Raw genomic sequence first — 19,480 nt, forward strand, 5'->3', positions numbered from 1 at the left:
GATTTTGTACAGACAGTGCTCAGTGTTATGCTACGGAGAAAGTCTGGCATTTCAGCCAAATAGCCAAATACAGAAACAAATTTGTTGCATCTCTGGAAGATGCAACAAATTTGCAAGTCAGTTAACTTGCTTTAAGTCTTTCCTTCATAGATTTTATATTTACTAGCACATGTCAAATAAACAGTAGGGAGAATGAAATAAAATATCTGAGAGCTGGGATTGAAATAATGGAACTTGGATGAAGACTTAAAACTTGATAGGCAGCCTGTTATCCTAGGATGACAAAGCAGTTTAAAAATTCTATCAATCCTGCTCTGTAGAGTTTAATAAAAATCGTAAAATGGGAGTGGCTAGATAAATAATAAATAAATGAAACATTTTAAGAGTTTGGATTTAATAAATGATATTATACATTATCTATTATGTGTTATAATAGAAAAGGCAATATCTTTACAAGATATTGTTGAAGCTTGTAGAGCATTTCACTGGTCCTCAAAGTGTGGTATCCTGAAATCTTCTGAGACACTTTCAGAGGTTCTGGTGAGTTCACGACTCTTTTCATAAAAACACAGAGATATGATTTGCCTTTTTTATTGTGTCAATATTGGCATTGATGATGCCGAATCATTCTCACTAAATTTGTTTTTGAAAATACAGTTATTTTTCATAATAATACGTTATTTATGTTCATTTATAATGGGCTTATTATTGTGTTTTTAAATAAACTAAGAATCAACATTTTTAAATTTTAGTTTTAATTTTTAATACAGTAAACATGTCAGGGGGCTCGTCTCTTGAGACAAAAGTTTGAGAACTGCTGGATTGATTGAGCCAATGATAAAAAGTGACTGAACACATAAAACTAAGTAAGGGGGGCTTCCCTGGTGGTGCAATCAGTGGTTAAGAATCCGCCTGCCGATGCAGGGGGCACGGGTTCGAGCCCTGGTCCGGGAAGATCCCGCATGCCACAGAGCAACTGAGCCCATGCGCCACAGCTACTGAGCCTGCGCTCTAGAGCCCGCAAGACACAACTACTGAAGCCCGCGTGCCTAGAGCCCGTGCTTCACAACAAGAGAAGACACCGCAATGAGAAGCCCGTGCACCGCAACAAAGAGTAGCCCCCACTTGCCGCAGCTAGAGAAAGCCCGCGCGCAGCAACAAAGACCCAACACAGCCAAAAATAAATAAATTAAATAAATAAATTTATTTAAAAAGAAAACTAAGTACGGGAAACTCTGAAAACTGAGTGGAAGAAAGAGAAATAAAGAGATGTGGCATACTATCAGAAGTGAAACAAAGTATCAATTCCAAGAGAGAATTTTAGATTGTTTAATTCTATGATAATGAACTTATTATCTAATGACAAAAGTGAAAATTAGAGTAAACTTTAAAATCTTTCCATTTATTGAATGGAAACTCACGCACATGATGTTTTAGCCTCGTGGATTGAAGATGAACAAAAACTAACAAAATTATGCCAACTAATTAGACACACTAATGACTTATTTTATATATACCTGATGATAAAGATGTTGACTATATTTTTAAATCTCTGAGATTATTACAAGGATTAAGAAAGATTCAGAGCCAAGAACAGCATAGTTAATATCAAGAGACATTCGCTACTTATTAAGAATACTGAAATTATTCTGAAATTAAGAATGCTGAAACACCTTACGACTTCAAATTTCATGGAGAAGACTCAAGAAGAGTTTGCCATAGTTCCCTACTGTTAAGTCATGTTTCAGACCGATCCCTCATCTAACTAGTGACAGCCACATCAGAGAAATAATCACCCAACAATTTCAAAATATTAAATTATTCAGGAATTATCAAAGTAATTAAATAAGTAATGCATGCTGCATCTTACATGCATTGGTAAGAGGCTTTAATGTTATATGTTGTTTAGTTTACTTAGAGAATAAAAAAGAAGGATTAAAATTATTTATTTGTATATTAACATACAGTATTGTTTGTATTAAATATTATTAAATGTTCTTAACATCACTTTGAATACAAGAAAGATTTGGTCCCTGTCCTCAGCAGCCCCTCAAGGATGAAAATTGTTTCGATAATCAATTGTTCTCTTGGAAAACGTAGTGACTTCAGACAAGACCCCTTTTTTGTTTGCTTGTTTTTGTCAATTGTTGAGGCTTCTGTGGGTCAGGAGTTCCAGTGGGGCGCATCAGGAAAGGCTCAGGTGGAGCCGGAGGATCCGGCACAGCCCAACTGGAATGAATGTCTGGTGCCTCTCCCGGGTCACGGCTTGACCAGCTGGGGTGAGCTGGATTCACTTAGAGACCCTCTCGCGCCTCATCTAGTCACTGACCCCAAGAGAGTAATCCTATCTCGGTTGTGGATTGAGTTCGGTCTGGTTTCTGTCTGGCTTCCTTCCTTGGCATTACGGGCATGAGAGAATCATTCAGTTCGTTGTCTGCGGTCATCCGCTCCTTCTGGCTGCTACTCAAGGTCCTACAATGTGAAGAAACCTCGAGTTACCTCTTCGTTCTGCTCTTGATAAGCACCCAGGCCGTGTCCGGTGACCACGTTCATACGTTTCTGTTTGGTTCACGCCCAGCAGTGGAGTCGCTGGGCCGCAGGGCACATCTCAGCACTGACAGTAATAAAGTGGACTCCAGGGCGGTTGGACAAGTCGCACTCACCAGCTGAGTATGAGTTTGTTGCTTTGCATTCTCACCAGTACTTGGTGGTGTCCGTCTTTTTACCCATTTGGTGAGTGTAATAGGAGGGTCTTAACCTCCTCCTGGCAGGTCATAAGCTGCATTCTACAGCCCAGGGACATCCTCTGGGGCTGGTGTCACTGGAGGAGGACCAGTTGCCTCACCTCTGAAGCCACGAGGAGCAGCCCTCAGGGACCACAGCTTCCTGGCAATTGGTTGGACAGATGGTGATTTGAAAATCGGTGGAAGTTAATTTGGGGACGTGGGTAGTGGTTTTGTTCTCTGGGTTCCCTCAGAGGCTGCGGCAGCCCCAGATCCTGAGTCAGGAGACCTGGATCCTGACGCATTCCTGCTTTGTTTATTTTATATTTTATTTTATTCTATTCTGTTTTATTTTATTGGCTGTGCCGTGGGGCATGCGGGATCTTAGTTCCCTGACCAGGGATCAAACCCATGCCCTCTGCATTGGGATTGTGGAGTCTTAACCACTGGACCCCCAGGGAGGTCCCTGTTTCTCATCATTACCCACCACAAACCAGCTCCAGAGGAAGGGTTCCCCGCGTGCAGGTCTAGCTACAGTGACTAAGCTGGGGCGGCTGGTGCAGGGAGTGGGCAGGGGATGATGGAGGCGGAGCCGGGAGAGTGAAGGGGGCACACAGCAGGTCTTCATTCAACAAGTGTTTGTTTAGCACCCGGATGGGAGAGAGGTTTGGGAGCTGTCGGGGAACACGCAGGAGGTAAAGCAGGGAGAGGGGCTGAGGCCAGACGGGAGAGGAGGGTGGATTTGGTACAGCTACACAGGCCACGACAGGGTGTTGGTGGGTATTAGGGAACCTCCCCTGATTTTCTTGTTTCTAATATTATCTTCAAACTTCCTTTTTTTAAAAAAATACATTTATTTATTTATTTTTGGCTGCGTTGAGTCTTTGTTGCTGCGTGTGGGTTTTCTCTAGTTGCGGCAAGCAGGGTCTTCTCTTTGTTGTGGAGCACGGGCTCTAGGCGCATGGGCTTCAATAGTTGTGGCATGAGGGCTCAGTAGTTGTGGTGCACAGACTTCGTGGCTCCATGGCATGTGGGATCTTCCCAGACCAGGGCTCGAACCTATGTCCCCTGCATTGGAAGGTGGATTCTTAACCACTGTGCCACCAGGGAAGCCCCCGGGAAGCCCCCTCTAATATTACCTTTACTTGTAACAAAAGCTACAGCATATTAGTGTAGACAAACTTGAAAATACAAGGGACATCCAGTCTTGGCAGAGGTACTCATAGTCTCTTGCTCGATCTGTTTACAATTTTAGAGAGTGAGAGGGATATTGGTAGTGTGTCTATTTTAAACTATGTTGAAGTTTAGTTGTGTGTTCACGTATGTAGATTTCAGAAAAGTATAAATGGTGCTATGCTATTGGGGCCCCCGCTTTCCTCCCCTCTTTCTTGTTTGTTTCCCTTTTATCTGCGTTCACCTCTCCCTTCCTCTCCTCCCATGAGACCCATGTCAGCAACCTATTACAGATTTTCCCCATGCAATGACTGTCATATACAAATATATATAGACCGTTGCTTATAAACACGTATGTGGAAAACATCCTTCCTGTATGTCAGTTTGACAAACGTGGGATCATATGATACACTTTCCTGAATTTTGCTATTCTCAGGTATTGACTGATGGAATTCCTCTAAGTTAACTGGAGCAAAGCTGGTTAACCCCTTTTAATGGTTACATAACATTCCATGGTGTGGACGCACCAGAATATATTCACTCATTCTCTGTTGTTGGACATTCACTGCTCCCTGGTGTGTGTGTGTGTGTGTGTGTGTGTGTGTGTGTGTGTGTGTGTGTGTTGGCCACTATGAATACTGCTATATTACATTAATCCTTTATGTATTGGTGCTTTTATTTCTTGGAATACATTCCCAGGAGTGGCATTGCTTGGTCTAAGTATATGGATTTTTAAATGTAATGGATTTTTCCAGATTGCTTTCCTAAAGTGCTGTCACAGTTCCATTTCTACCTCTTTAATTTTCCCCGTCTATGGGCAATAAAAAGATGTTTTATTCTTCTTTAATATGTTTTCCCCTGGAAACTAAGGAGTAGGCACATTTTTTTCATATATCTGTAGGCCATTGGATTTGCTCTTTTGTGATTTGTCTCTTTTAATGGAATGTGTCAGAGTTCTTTATGGAATTATATAATACACACACTTTTGTCATTTGCCTTGAGACTATTGTTTTTCCAAATCCATAATTTACCCTTTGCTTTGTTTACAGTATCCCTCATTTCACATTTTTAATTTGCAAACATGTATTTCTTTCCCCCCCTCCCCCATCTTTGGGTTTCCTGTGCTAGTTGGTAAGTTCTATTTTTTTTTTTTTGCATTTAATTTTTTAAATCCATCTGAAAGTTAGCTTTTCCTAAGGTATAAAAATAAAACTCTACTTTTAAAAATTGCTCTTCCGGGCTTCCCTGGTGGCGCAGTGGTTGGGAGTCCGTCTGCCGATGCAGGAGATGTAGGTTTGTGCCCCGGTCCGGGAAGATCCCACGAGCCGTGGAGCGGCTGGGCCTGTGAGCCACGGCCGCTGAGCCTGCGCGTCCGGAGCCTGTGCTCCGCAACGGGAGAGGCCACAACAGTGAGAGGCCTGCGTACTGCAAAAAAAAAAAAAAAAAATTGCTCTTTCATTTTCCCAGGATAATGGATTAAGTGAAGCACCTCTGTTTTGCGACGTCTCTGGCATTCCTTTTATTCCCGTCTGCTACGTTGGGCCCAGGGACTGCTGTGGTGGAAGCAGGTGTAGTAGACGTTTTACTGGAGGACTGGCCCTGAGAGTTGGAGTTCAAAGTCAGCACAGTGGCTCACGGCAGAGATCATGCAAGATGTAGAGAAAAAATGTGACTCCGGGTCAGTGAGGCGGTAAAGTCGAGCATCTCTTAAGAAGGCCTGTGCCAGTCTGTGAGGACAAACAGAAGTGGAGGTGACAGTCTGAGACAGCACCGCCAGGCCAGGAACCAGGGAGGTGGCCGAGACTGACCCCAGGACTGTGCAGGATGTCACCTCTAGTGGTGCAGACACTCCTGCAACAGATGCAAGGTAAATGGCAGACCGAGTCCAACCAGATCATTGGAAGAATTGAGGACATGAGCAGTCGCATGGATGACCCGGAGAAAAACATCACAGACCTCGTGATACAAGCTGGGGGGGAAGAGCTGGATGGTGAAGACAAGACCCCTGCTGCACAGAAGAGCTGAGTGGTGCTCATTTACACTGGAATCTGGAGCACCCTTTCTACGAGCCAAGAGAAGCCAGATGGCTTTTTGCAGCTAACTACTATGCGTGGACATGTTTTATATTCTAAAGTGTGCATTTTTCTCAGCACATGTTATATAGTTAGTTTATAGAGTGATTTCCCTCCCCTGCCGCCCCATGTTTCCTGAACACGGTAACTTCACATCTTGGACCTTGGTCAGTTGTGCTGTTAAACACGAAAACTTTGGCAGTTCCTGAAAAAGAAAGAAAGAGAAAGAGAGAGAGAGGAAGGAAGGAAGGAAGGGAGGGAGGGAGGGAGGGAGGGAGAGAGAGAGGTGGGGGGAGAGAGAGAGAGAAAGAAAGAAAGAAAGAAAGAAAGGGAGAATGAAAAGAAAGAAAAAAAGAAAGAAAAAAGAGAAAGGAAGGAAGGAAGGAAGAAAAGAAAGCCTATGCCAACCAAAGAGGGGCTGGGAACCTAGGAAGAGTAAAAAGTGGAGTCAAGGTGACAGAGGGTTAGGATTTTCAGTTGCCTCGATGGGTGAGGGCCTCCAACACTGTTACCCAAGGTCAGAGAGTAACCCTGGCTTTGGTCCAGCTCACTCAGTACCTCTGGGGCTTTGGCTCTCTGGTGGCTTTGCAGGATCTCCTGATACAAGCATTCTCATCCACTGTACACTTCACTTCTTCATTCATCCAACAAGTGTTTATGAGAAGACGACATGGAAAAAGTGCCTACCCTTGAGGAGCTTATTCTCTAGCGGGGGGAAACAGACCATAAATAGGATAAATAAAATAGCTAGGAGGTTAGCTAGTGACAGGGACCAAGGAGGGAACTAAATCTGGGAGGGAGGGAGGAAGTATGGGGGAGGGGCCCAATTTAAGAAAAGGTGACCCGGAATGACTTCACTGAGGTGACATCGAAGCCAAGACCTGAAGGAAGTGAGGCTGTGATCCATGTAGAGTGGAGGAATTCCAGGTACAAAAGCCCTGAGGGAGGGGTGTGCCCGTATCCCAGCATGGCTGCGGCTGAGTGGACCCGGGACAGTGATTGGAGATGATGTCACAGGGAAAACTGGCCGGAGGCTGTAGGGTCCCCACAGGTTCCTGGGGCAGATGAGAAGCCTTTGTAAGGTTTTTAAGGAAAGAACAACATCATAGCAGCAAAACTGAGCAGAAGTTGTTCCCACCCCTAGAAGAAACGATGATTGTATGATGCAACCGCGGTGTTAGCCAACTAGCCAGCGCCACGGTGGCAATCATGTTGCAATATAAGTGCATCAAATCACCGTGTCGTGCCCCTGGAACTTACACAATGCTAAACGTCAACTCTATCTCCGTTAAAGAATTGGGCAGAAAGCAGAGATTCCCCACATACCCCTGCCCCTACGCATGCACAGCTTCCCCTAGCATCAACACCCACCACAGGGTACATCTGTTACCACTGATGAAGCTGTGTGGACACGTCGTCACCACCCAGAGCCCAGAGTTGACATGAGGCTCACCCCTGCTGTGGTGCATTCTGTGGCGTTGGAAAAACATCAGAGTTGAGAGAAGTTTCCCTCTCTTCCTACTTGGCTGAGCGTTTTTTTTTTTAAATTGAAGTCTAGTTGATGTACAATATTATATAAGTTACAGGTGTACGATACAGTGATTCACAATTTTTAAATGTTATCCTCCATTTATAGTTATTATAAAATATTGGCTATATTCCGTGTGCTGTACGATATGTCCTCGTAGCTTATTTTGCTGAGAGTTTTTATCGTGAAGGCATGTTGGATTGTGTCAAATGCTCTTTTTGGTTTACTTTTTTTAAAAAATTAATTAATTAAATTTTGGCTGCGTTGAGTCTTCGTTGCTGTGTGCAGTCTTTCTCTAGTTGCGGCGAGCAGGGGCTGTTCCTCATTGTGGAGCGCGGGCTGCTCATTGCGGTTGCCTCTCTTGTTGCAGAGCACAGGCTCTAGGTGTGCGGGCTTCAGTAGTTGTGGCACGCGGGCTCAGTAGTTGTGGCTCGCGGGCTCAGGAGTTGTGGGACACGGGCTTAGTTGCTCCATGGCATGTGGGATCTTCCTGGACCAGGGCTTGAACCTGTGTCCCCTGCATTGGCAGGTGGATTCTTAACCACTACGCCACCAGGGAAGTCCTTGGTTTACTTTTTGACGGTTGAACCTTTCCTCAGAAATCAGTAGGAGGGCTTCTGACCTGTATTTGTGTGTTACAGCCTGTGGGAGCTTGATTAACGTGAACTGTCCCTGAATCTGACACCCTGGCCCTCGGGGCTCATGAGATCAGGTGTGGTGAGTCCCCTGGGGGATGACAGCAGGGCCGCTTGCTCCCCCATCCACTTCCTGCCAACACCCCCCCATGCTGGGCTGACCTCGCCTGTGTCTTGGGATTTGCATCTAGTTCCGCTGACCTCTGCTTTTCTGCTCCGAGACCCCGTGCACAGTCTTTGTCCTTGTTGCCTGTGGTTCTGCTTCTTGCTTCCTTTGAGAGAGGCTCCCAGCCTCCTCGAGCTTCCTTCCCGAGAGGCTGGCCCGCCAGCTGTGCCGCTGACCTCAGACGGGGGCTCCCAGAGGCAGAGGAGGTGGCCTGGCGCCCTGCGCTCAGGACAGAACGCTCACTTCCTCCTGTGCTGGCTGAAGACCTCGGATCAGCAGTTCTCCCCACATCTGGTGATTACAGCACGACTGTAAACAAAGCCTCTCGCCTCTAAGGAGCAGCCCCTGCACACAAGCCCACGGCCTGCACACAAAGCCGCTGATTTGCACCCTGAGGGCAGCCTTAGTTGGGAGATGATTAGGGCGGGTCTGTCTTTGTAATTAAACCAAAGAAAACTAGCTCTCCAGCCTCTTCATCGTACATCATCCAGACCTTCCGACTGCACTACCAAATGTTTCCCGTGCCAGCAAACCCTCTCTGCCACCACCTGTTTCTGAAGAATCACGATCTCCGTTTCTACAGAAGGCACAGAGGCCCAGAGAGGTGAGGGAAAGGCCGAAGACCCCCCAGCAAGGATATAGCACCATGTGGAATCAAACCTACTTTCATTCAAACAAGCACAGTGCAAATAAGGTCTGGCCTCCTGGGTGTGGCTTCTTCCACCGGCCTGAGGTTGGACCAGTGGGGCAGTTCTCAAGTTTTCTCATCTCGGAATCCTTCATACCCTATGGGTGGGTCTCACACACTGAACCAATCTTTCACCTACTTGTTGTTTTGTGCATCATGCGTCGGTCATTTGGAAAATATTGGTTCATTGGGTTACGCTGCTTTTCCAAATAGGACACATTTCACCATACAATATTTTAAAAAATCACACATATATTAGATCTCATCAGAAACGTCTTTCAGGAAGGGAAGCTATCAAGGCCGCCGTGGTGAATATCAGTTTTCCACCATTCTAGTTTTTGCTTGAAAACTCAAATTTCATCCCAGGCAATAATATAATAAATACCAGCAGTGTTTTCTTCTCAAAGTGATAGGCTAGCTTCCTTCATTTTCACGAAAATGTCTTCGCAAAACCAAGCCTGAATAACCGGCTTGTCGAGGGGTGCTCTCACGAGGGTCCACGGCGGGTGGCCAGAGCTTCCCGGGAGACAACCATCACCCCTCGCTGTGCAGAAGGGCTTCCTGTGTCCTTCCCATGTTGTCCCACGTAACATTAAAAACAGGCATTTGAGGGTCGAGATTTAATAAAATTAATAATTGTTACTGCTTCATCAAGACACTCTTATGGGAAACTGGCTCTTTTTTTTAAATGGCAAGTGCCTGGCAGGGAAGAGTACGGTGACCACTGGCACAGTGTGTCCAGATTCCTGCTAGGGGGTCACCATTGCTTTTGCATCATCAATGCAAATATTCACATAGTGAAAAAAGACAATTCACGTCTTAGTGTTACTAGGAAAATAGTTTGACCTTGCAGACCTTCTGAAAGGGTCTCAGGACACTTGGGCAACCTGTGAGCTGCTGGACCTGGGTTGAGATATCTACCTCAACGTCAGCCTCTTGCCGCCAGCAGGTAGGGACCCCTTCAGCCCCTAAGGCATGGGAGGCCTTGGCTGCGATTCCGGGCAGATGAGCCCAGGAAGACCACGAGCTGTGACTGGTTCATTTAAAGCGAATTTTCTCTTTTCTTCCCCAGTATCTCCTGGGCAACGCTCCCTGGTTGGGACCCTTCCCTGGGAAAAGCTCACGCACAATTGGTGGGGCAGACAGAGCCAGGACCAGCCGCGATAAGGCCGAGTTGGATGCTGTGTGAGGATGTGCTTGGGGGACTCAGGGGGACCGGACATCAGGGAGGGTCTTGGAGGAGGGGGAGGAGTGAGTCTTCGAAGGGGAAGGGCTTCCTGAGGCAGAGTGTAGGGGGGAAGTCTGCAGAACCCCACAGGGGAAGAGTGTGGGGAGGCGGAGCTAAGGGTCTAGGGTTCCAAGGTCTTGGAGGCTGGGTCAGCCAGGGCGTTCATTGCTAAATAAGGAATTTGGATTTTATTCAGCAGACCACAGGGAGGTAATGAATGATATAAGTGATTCTATATTTAAGGCAAGCCCCAATTTTCCTAAAGAAAAAATTAAAAAAAAAAAAAAAAAAAGTAGGGTATCGTGCTTCCCTGGTGGTGCAGTGGTTGGGAGTCCGCCTGCCGATGCAGGGGACACAGGTTCGTGCCCGTCTGGGAAGATCCACATGCCGCGGAGCGGCTGGGCCCGTGAGCCATGGCCGCTGAGCCTTGCGCATCCGGAGCCTGTGCTCCGCAACAGGAGAGGCCACAACAGTGAGAGGCCTGGGTACCGCAAAAAAAAAAAAAAAAAAAAAAAAGTAAGGTATCAATCTGCGTTTAAAGTTTTTGGAATGTTGACAAAATAGTCAGATGTCTAGTTATAATATCTAATTTATTTAGTTACACATGCATATTTAAAATAACATTATATACAAGAATACATCAGTACAAAATATTGCTTTTTTTCCCCATCTCCCATTTCAAGTAACAATGTTATTCACACTATATGTGCATCTGGGACACCAAAGTCTTCATCACGATAGAGGCTAACGGTTTCTCAAAGTGTTTCTCCTTGTATCTAAGTTGTCTGTGATGCATGACACACGTGTCCCGCACTGGTACTAGGAAGACTAACCCAAGTCCCACATCAGCACGGTCCTCCCCAGCCCCCGCTTGTCATCCTTATAACAAAACTACTCACTTATTGCTTTTGAACTTGCTCTCTGACGCTGGTTTACAAAGCCCAACTCTAGTAACAGTGAGGGGAAAACCCCTGGGATCACTCGCAAGCTTCTTCTCACTCCTCTTTCAACCCATTCCAATAGGAGGCATCTGTAACCCTGCAAAACTTGCATGGCTTGAGGTTGCTGGGGGCTGAAATGTGAGGGGAAACCAGAGGTAGAGCAGTTAGTTGCAGGAGATGACAGTCTGGCCATGGGTGTGACTGGAGAGCCCAGGCGGGGTTGCCATCATGGACAGTTGCAGTTTGCTGGGGTAGGGGTGAGAAGGGATGAAAGCTCCGAAGAGCCAGAGTGGGCGGGCAGGGACCCCGCAGGGGCTTCCCAGGACCGACCCACCCCCGTGTCCCCCACCTCTTGTCTGATGAAAGCTTTAGCCTCCTAGGCCTTCCCCGAGGTCCAAAGAGCAGATTTAATCAGAGAAGTGAGAAAATGCAAAACCAAAAGGAACAGTCAAACAGAACAAAATAATAATAGTTTAGCCATAGAACAAAGCCAAAATACCTTTAGTTCCTCAAGGGCTATCGGTAACATCCTGAGCCATATCCTTGAGCTGTTTTGCAGATACTGAAACCCCCACCAGGTGGAAGAAGTTTAGCTGCATGCTGACCACCAGCACGCAGACTCCAGACAGGTTGGAACTGGAAGGCTGATGACTGAGATTCTTGAGCCACCACCCTGTTACCACACCTCCAGCCAACCAGACTTGTGCACAAGCTTATCACACACCCCTTGACCTTTTCCCTCACCCTGTCTTTAAAAACCTTCCCTGAAAGCCCTGTGTCTTCAGAGGAAGAGCTGCCAGTTCTTTGCTTGGGGTTCTACAGTAAATGCTGCACTTTCCTTCACCCTGTGTCAGTGGCTTGGCCATGCCGTGCGCGGGCGAGTGGACCCGAGCTGGGTAAGAAGATAAGAGGACAGCCTCCTCAGGCAGTAACGGAGGATGTGGAGTGCAGACATGGCAGGGCTGGGCCAGCAGTGGGCAGTCATGGGCGATGCTGATGTGGAGTCCTGGTCCATTTCGGGGAGGGGAGGGTACAGTCTTGAGGGAACATACAGTGGGCATGTTCCAGGGCAAGACTGCGATCAGGAGTCCATGAACCTCGGGTCCACCTAGGCTGCCCCCAGCAGGTCACTCACCCCAGCAATGCGTCAGGGTTTGTTTCCTAGGGAGCAAGGAGGGTGGGCAGTGTCTGCTCTGGGGACACGCCCACAGCTGGCCCCCAGGAAGCGTGTGCTGAAGGGAGAAGACAGAGGAAGGGGAACAAGGCACCCGAGCCCTGCGGGAGGGACCTGAAAAGAGACAGCAATGGAGAGGGGGCAGGAGAGGCCTGGTCAGGGCCTCAGGGGCAGGTGGCATCGAGGACCTGGGGGACAAGCTGGAAAGAAGTGGACCAGGCAGGATTTGTGCAAAAGCTTCCACCGGGACCCTGGTGTGACCCACCAGCCCGGACTCAGCCCTGAAGGGAGGACACGTGCACTGTCCCCAGCAAATGCACTGGGGGCTGAGGCTGGTCTGGGCCTCTTCCAAGCCGCACCCCCGGGGGAGACACCTGCCTGGACGGCCTCAGACCTGCCCAGGCAATGAGACAGCGGGTTGGTGTCTGGGTCCCCTCGGCTTTGACAAATACTGAATACTGATAAAGGATTTATGTGCTGAGTGAATGAGTAATAGATCTCAAATTACACTTCTGTGGTCCAATAAAAGGGAATGAAAACATGTGTTTCCCAGTTTACAGGAGAGGTTCTAAGGCCGTGATTCTCCAAAGTGTGGTCTTACGAGCAGCAGCAGCTGGGGATTTGCTGAAATCCACATTCTCAGGCTCCACCCTGGACCTACCAACCCAGAAACTGTGGGCAGGGGGGAGGGGTGGTGGAGGCCCAGCAATCCATTTTAACATGTTCTGCGGGGGATCCTGATGCACACCCAAGTGTTAAGAACCGCTGCTTTAAGCTAATGGAATGTTTTTAATGGCTGCCTGGACTTGATTCCCCTGGAGAATTCCTTTGCCTCCAGAGCCTCAGTCTCCTCATTTACAACGAGGGAAAAGTACACACTTAGAAGATTGTCACACGGGTTACCTGAGAGAGAGGCCGGCACACGGCAAGTACACAAGTGCTGGTTATTCTCGTGAAAGGAGAACTCGGGAGGGGCTGATCACCTCTTGGCATCAGCTCAGTAGGGAGCTGGGTTTTCCAAGCTTGGGGTTTTTATATCACCTGCGTGTAATAACTCTACATTGGTCCCCTTGTTTCTAGCTTCTAAGGCTCCACATTTCCCGGAGCTCTAAAGAGAGCCCCACGGGGCTGTGGCTACTCCTAGGCCCACCCGAATCAGAGAGCAGCCTGAAGGGCCCGGGGTCAAGGTGCCCACCCCTCGCTGTCAGCCAGGTGACGGCGAGGAAATGGAGCCGCACAGCCACCGGCCCTCTGGGGGCACGTGGAAGGGCGCGGGCAAGAGGTCACGAAACCTGGTGACCTCTGCCAGGAAGGGCTTTGGGAGGGTGTTAAATCACTGGCTCAAATGGCTGTCTTGGGGCTTCCCTGGTGGCGCAGTGGTTGAGAGTCCGCCTGCCGATGCAGGGGACACGGGTTCGTGCCCCGGTCCGGGAAGATCCCACGTGCCACAGAGCGGCTGGGCCCGTGAGCCATGGCCGCTGAGCCTGTGCGTCCGGAGCCTGTGCTCCGCAACGGGAGAGGCCACAGCAGTGAGAGGCCCGCGTACTGCAAAAAAAAAAATTAAAAAAATAAAAATAAAAACAAAGGGCTGTCTTGAGTGAAAAATACCAGCACCCACTTCAGATGAAGCTCCAACCTCTACCTCCTCGGTAGAATGGAAACTCCAGGGGGCCCAGAGGTTTTTTTTTACCCCTTCCTGCGTCCCTGCACCATGAACACTTTGTAGGTGAACACCTGCTAACCCGGCAGCTCTCTCATTAGAAAGAACAAAGGGCCCTTTGCCAAGATGGGGAGCTCTGCTTGGTCTGGAGGCCCAGCTCGGGCCGTTCCATGAAGTGCCCGCAGGAGGGGTTCTTACCGGGACGGAGGTGGAGGCCGGCGTGGGATCATTTCGGGCTAAGCCTGGCGGCTATTCAAGATCGGGGAGTCAGGCGTCCGAGGAAACGCCACTGTCACAACCCTCACTTGCTCCTTGGCAAATGGCAGCTGCCTTTGGCTGAATGGAAGCCACTCTATCCGGGCACCTGCCCGCCCACCGCCGACGGGGTCCAGCCACCCCTGCCTGGGCTCACGAGTGCTCCCTCGGGGGCAGCTGAGGAGCAGCCCCGTGGGGGCCCCATCGTGCCCGGGCAGTGCGCCAGCCAGAGCAGGCAGCGTGGAGGGACCAGACGAGGAAACACCCGTTGGCATGAACCACGAAGTGGGAAGAGCTCCAACGCCGACTGACAGGCAGCAGACGGGCTTTCCTCCGTGGTCACGAATGCCCTCCAGGCTTTTGCTGGCCCTTTCCACCCACCCCCCCGAGTCCGCGTAGGACCCCACTTCCTACTCTTGAGCCCAAGCAGAGGCCTCCGCGGCGTCCCAGGGCTCATCTGCAGAGGCCCCGCACAGCAGCTGTCCTGGTGGGTCTTTGAAGCTGTGACCTTGAAGGTCCTGCTGGAACTTACTCCTGCTTCCGGCCCCAGCCAAAGGCCAGACGCCTTGCCTAGTACGTAGAAATGGTCAGCACTTACAAAGTTTGTGATAATCACTGCCCTCCCTCATTTGAAGTTTTTACCACTCATTAACAGAAATGCCCTTCTATTTCTGGGTTTTACTGTAGGTGCTGAAAGTGGGAATGGTGTTTATCCTTCAGAAGGAAGTTGGGAAGCGTGCAAAGGCCCTGGTCCAGAAGGTGACCATCCGACAAAAGGCCAAAGACCTGCCCTTTTCCCAGGCCTGAGTAACTGCCCCCTGGAAAAATGAGGGAGTGTCTTTTAGTTCCGTGAGTTTAGGATTCCATTTTGAGAGAATATACAAAATGACCAAGGAAGGTTTACTGGAGAAAAATTCTCCAGAATTCACCAGTATTTTGCAAACATGCTGAGCACATGCGATCATTAGTGATTACATCAATCTGGTAGTACTGTAGTCAAGGTCCTTTTGGTTGTGCAAAGGAAAAACTCCCTTGAGACTGACTTTTAAAAAGCCAAAGTTCATCCTAAGGATACCCGAGGAATTGATGGAGTCCGCGGCAAGGATGCAGGACTAGAGCCAGAAACCGTCACCGCCTCCAGGCCACAAGGCAGCTGCTCTCACCCACTTGCTCTCGTGTCTGTCGTTTCTGCTTGTACAGATCTCTGCTCGTCCACGTGGCACCGGCTCAGGGGTCCTGACTTGCAAGTGCCCCATACGTGCTATCACCCCAGACAGGGACTGGGATGCCTCCTGCCCTTTGCAAAATTCTTTGGATAAAGAATGTTCTTGGGCCTGTTTGGATCGGGAGAAGATCAACCCTGGTCTGATCAACTGGTGTGCGGGGGAGGGGAGGGACGAGGTCCTTGTGTACAAAAGGCCCCACAGCACGGTACTGAGAGAGGCGCCCGCCGCTTCAGCAGTGCTTAGCTATCAGTACTTAAAACAAAGACGTCTGCACTTTTCTATTCAGAGCGACCTTCCCCTCCAAATGCTTACTGAACTAGCCAAAGCTTCAGAAACGTAAATGACCGGCATTTTACAAACTTGTACTGAAGCTGAAACCCAAGCAGAAAAGGTTACAAAAAGTTGCTCCCTGTTTTACTGCCCTTCACTGGGCTAGGTTGGTACTTGTTTTTTTAATTTTCATCACATCTTACATGAGTGATGAAGACACGCCCAGTTACAAAAGGTACCCCTTTTCACTGACATTTTTTTTTTTTTTTTAACAATATGCATTGACGTCAACGTCGTGATAAAGCCGGATGTTCAGCTGATTCACTGCACCTATAAAAACCCTGCCAGGGAATCCTATTTTGTGGGTACACCACACAGAGCCTGGCACTCGAGGTCAGATGATTCCAATCCTAATCTGAAAATAAGCGCAAGGAGCTCCGTGACAGCATATGTCTCGTCTGGCTACCAGTTTCAGGCCACACTTTGCTTCTGTGTCCTACAGTGGGCGGGGCAGAAAAAGTAACTCAGTCTCAAACTTGCTATTCTTTTCCTTTTAAGAACCTTACAACTACCGACATCTCTGGCTCCGAAGCACACAATGCACACAAAGACATGACTGGACAGTATCTTAACTGAAAGCACTAGCTTAAATAGCCTAGAGTCTTACGGAAAATGTTATTTCAAACCATGCAGAGGCAGCAAGAGTCACCCAAAACCACAGTTTATTCTATGACCTTTATATTGCTTTTCTGTTATTTAAAGGTTGAAGCAAAGTGAAGTGGATGGAAATATTCTGTTAAAAGAACAAAGTGAGTCAATCACAGCATATGCATCTAATAACACCTCAGGTCTATGCCATACGCTCCAAACACAAGGCTGAGTCCAGGAGTGGCTCATGTTCTGGGTTCTTGTAAAGCAAATGGAAATATTGGGAAGAATCAACACATCTCAACAGAGGAGCCATAAATGCCCTGAAAGCAGAAAGTTGACACAATTTTAAATATAATTCATATATATATATTTTAAAATCAAACACAATTAAATAGAATATGGTTTAAGTACATGAATACTTCACTTTAGAAGAATAACAGAGGTGGTACATAGTACCAAAAACTCATACACAGCCTTTCTGCTTCTTCTGTTGATGAAACAGTGCATGTCTATACAACCAAATATTGCAGTGGAATAAATTCTCTGTTCATTCAAGACTTTCTCAAGGACAGAGGTGATAATTATATATTCATATGTGTATATATGTATTTTTTGCAAAGTCTGAGCAAAAGCAGTAACACCTAAGAGAACGTTCTTTCCCTCCAACAGTCCGTGTGGTGAGGCAGCACTGGCACCGCCTGCGTGGAGTGTGCTGGCCGACAGGGCGGCCCCGCCCATGGCAGCGAGGTCCAGACCCTGAAGCTGACCAAGTGGAAGTGCAGGGAGGGGCCTCTCGTTACCCCACAGACAGAAGAAAAAGGCCACAACCTGCACATTTCCCAGCTCAGAGCAAAGAAGAGGAGAGAGTCAGAACTGAGTGCCTCTCTGTCCCCACACCTGCCCGCCCACCTTCTTTAAAAACTCTACAATCTGGGAATAAACATTTTGTTCAAGGAACCACAGGGGAAAACCGGAGTGATGGCTGTTGCACATCCCTTTCCACAAGTACTCTGAGGGGAGGTGACGTCACCGGAGCCCAGAATCTCGGAGGAGCAAGTCCTACCACTTGCAGTGCAGAGGCTCGCCCTTCCGGCAGCGGGGGAGCTGGTTTTAAGAGTACTGCGTCTCAGGAGCAATTAAAACGTGAAAACCATACACTGTCACCAAAGGGGAGGACAACGTCACCAAGACTTGACTCACGGCCCGTTAGCTTCCTTCCAAATTAACGCCTCTGTGCAGACCCCGCTCCCCGGAAGAAAAGCCACCTGCTGGCACCACACTGCCTGGCTCCTGAGGGGCCGACTCACCTGCCTGTTCAGGAGACCAAGTGAGGCCCCTCTGGTACCCGCTGTCTGATGCTGTTGGGGTGGGTCGCCGCCAAGGGAGGTGCATCAAATACCGGCTCTACGCCTCTGCGTCTCCCATGGCGTGTGGCCCCTGCCTATCCCAGTGGAGTAACACTCTTCCACACGTGGGTTATTGCCATTGGAAAGCTAGTAATTCTCTAGTAATGTAAACACCACCACTCTGTCTCTAGACCTTCACTGTGCGATCATCACGTGCAGGCGTGTCTACGCGACACCCTGCCGACGGTGGAAGTCTAGGATTGTCTGCCATTCTGTCTTGGGAACAACAGTGAGAAGAAATACAGTGCTCTGTTTTCACTGGCTGTGGGGAAGAATCCAACCAAAGGAAAAAAGTGCTCCTATTTTCCAAAAGCAGATTTCCTTTATCTCAGGTCTTGAGTCATAGCTGATGAAAGAAAGGAAAAGAAAAAGGTAAGGTACATTTCTACAACCAGCGACACATCACCACCACAGATTAAGGAAGAAGGGCACCAACACTTACACTTGGTGAGCGCCTACTACATACCAGCGCTCATGACAGCCAGGACCTGACTACAATCACGGGAGGTAAAAAGCCCTAATTATCTTCATTTACAGCTGAGTGAATGGAAGCCTAAGGAGGTCAAGCAACCCACCTGAAGGTTATATAATGAGGACTGGCACCCAGACTTGCTTTTATCTTTCCGTTTTGGCAACAGATATTAGAACGAAACATCTACTTCTTGACAGATAATTCTGCTTCTAGGAATTCACTCTAAAGCATACTCATAAGAGAGGGCAAAGACTTACATACACATTCATCAAAGTATTGTTTGTAACAGGGAATGATCCCAAATGACCTAAGTGACCGTCCACAGGGGATTCATTAGATGAAGACAGAGCCATAATATGGAATGCGCCAAAGCCTTTAGAAAGAAAACAGAGAGCTTTGTTCTTCTGGCCTCCTAAGACCAAGCTTCTGAGGCTGAGTCCTCTTTTTCACTGCACTGGGGAGGAAACAAACATCACAGAAGACATGGTCCCTGCTATTTGTGAGATGGGACATAAACACATGAAACAATTCAGTAACGCTGTGAGGTCATTTACATTAAATGCCCAAGTGCTTTCTATAGACAAATGTAGAGTAGGTGATTCAAAGCAGAGAGGTATCCACAGGGGTTAAAGAGGGGTTGGGTACTCCTTTGTGGGTGCAGGACTTCTCACATTCACACATTCATGGAATGAGAATTACAGGGGATCTTAGATTTTCTTGTCCAGCTTCTCTGATCTACTGATAAGGAAATGAAGGGACAGGAGAAAATTAGCTTGCAGAAGGTCACACATACTGAAAATGGACGGAACGAGGCCTGCCGGCCTACTGCTTTTCCATACCAATACACTGCTGATTCCTAAAGGACAGGCAGGACAATCATCTTGGCCAGCCAAAGAGAAAGTCTAGCAAGGTTAAAAGCAAAATTATCTGTGTATCTTAGAAATGAAAAGCATACGGTAATAAAATCTGAACACACAACTCCAATGAAAAGCCTTAAGTTTAAACATCTGCTTTCCAAAACGGTTTCTAAAGAACATTTCATAGTCAAACATTTGATCATCAACATGACAATGGGGAATCACAAAAATAACTACCTTGCACTTCTTTATACACCTTTACCATGTTATTTGCTATTCTGGGTTTGACTGAGCCAGTGAATATAGGCAAAAATTATCACCCTTACATAGAAAAGAGGATGGAGTCTGCAAAAGT

The 19,480-nt window shown here is 47.8% G+C and overlaps 1 protein-coding gene and 1 pseudogene across 6 annotated transcripts in view; one reads left to right on the top strand and one right to left on the bottom strand.

The window, feature by feature from the left end:
- Positions 1–5,542: 5,542 nt before the first annotated feature.
- Positions 5,543–5,921, top strand: LOC116745461 (annotated as a pseudogene).
- A 4,863-nt stretch (positions 5,922–10,784) lies between these two features.
- The window catches only part of AKAP10 (A-kinase anchoring protein 10), a 60,997-nt gene continuing 52,301 nt past the window's right edge, over positions 10,785–19,480 (bottom strand). For 3 of the 6 annotated variants that reach the window (XM_032615720.1, XM_032615719.1, XM_032615721.1), the window contains exon 15: positions 16,445–18,142. In XM_032615720.1, coding sequence (XP_032471611.1) covers positions 18,137–18,142 — 6 coding nt within the window. In that variant the 3' untranslated portion in view covers positions 16,445–18,136. Of the gene's footprint in view, positions 11,286–16,444; positions 18,143–19,480 lie in introns of those variants that run through there. The other 3 variants (XM_032615717.1, XM_032615722.1, XM_032615718.1) reach the window with 2 other exon arrangements.

The sequence above is a fragment of the Phocoena sinus genome, chromosome 20 (genome assembly GCF_008692025.1).
Source record: "Phocoena sinus isolate mPhoSin1 chromosome 20, mPhoSin1.pri, whole genome shotgun sequence".
Taxonomy (NCBI): domain Eukaryota; kingdom Metazoa; phylum Chordata; class Mammalia; order Artiodactyla; family Phocoenidae; genus Phocoena; species Phocoena sinus.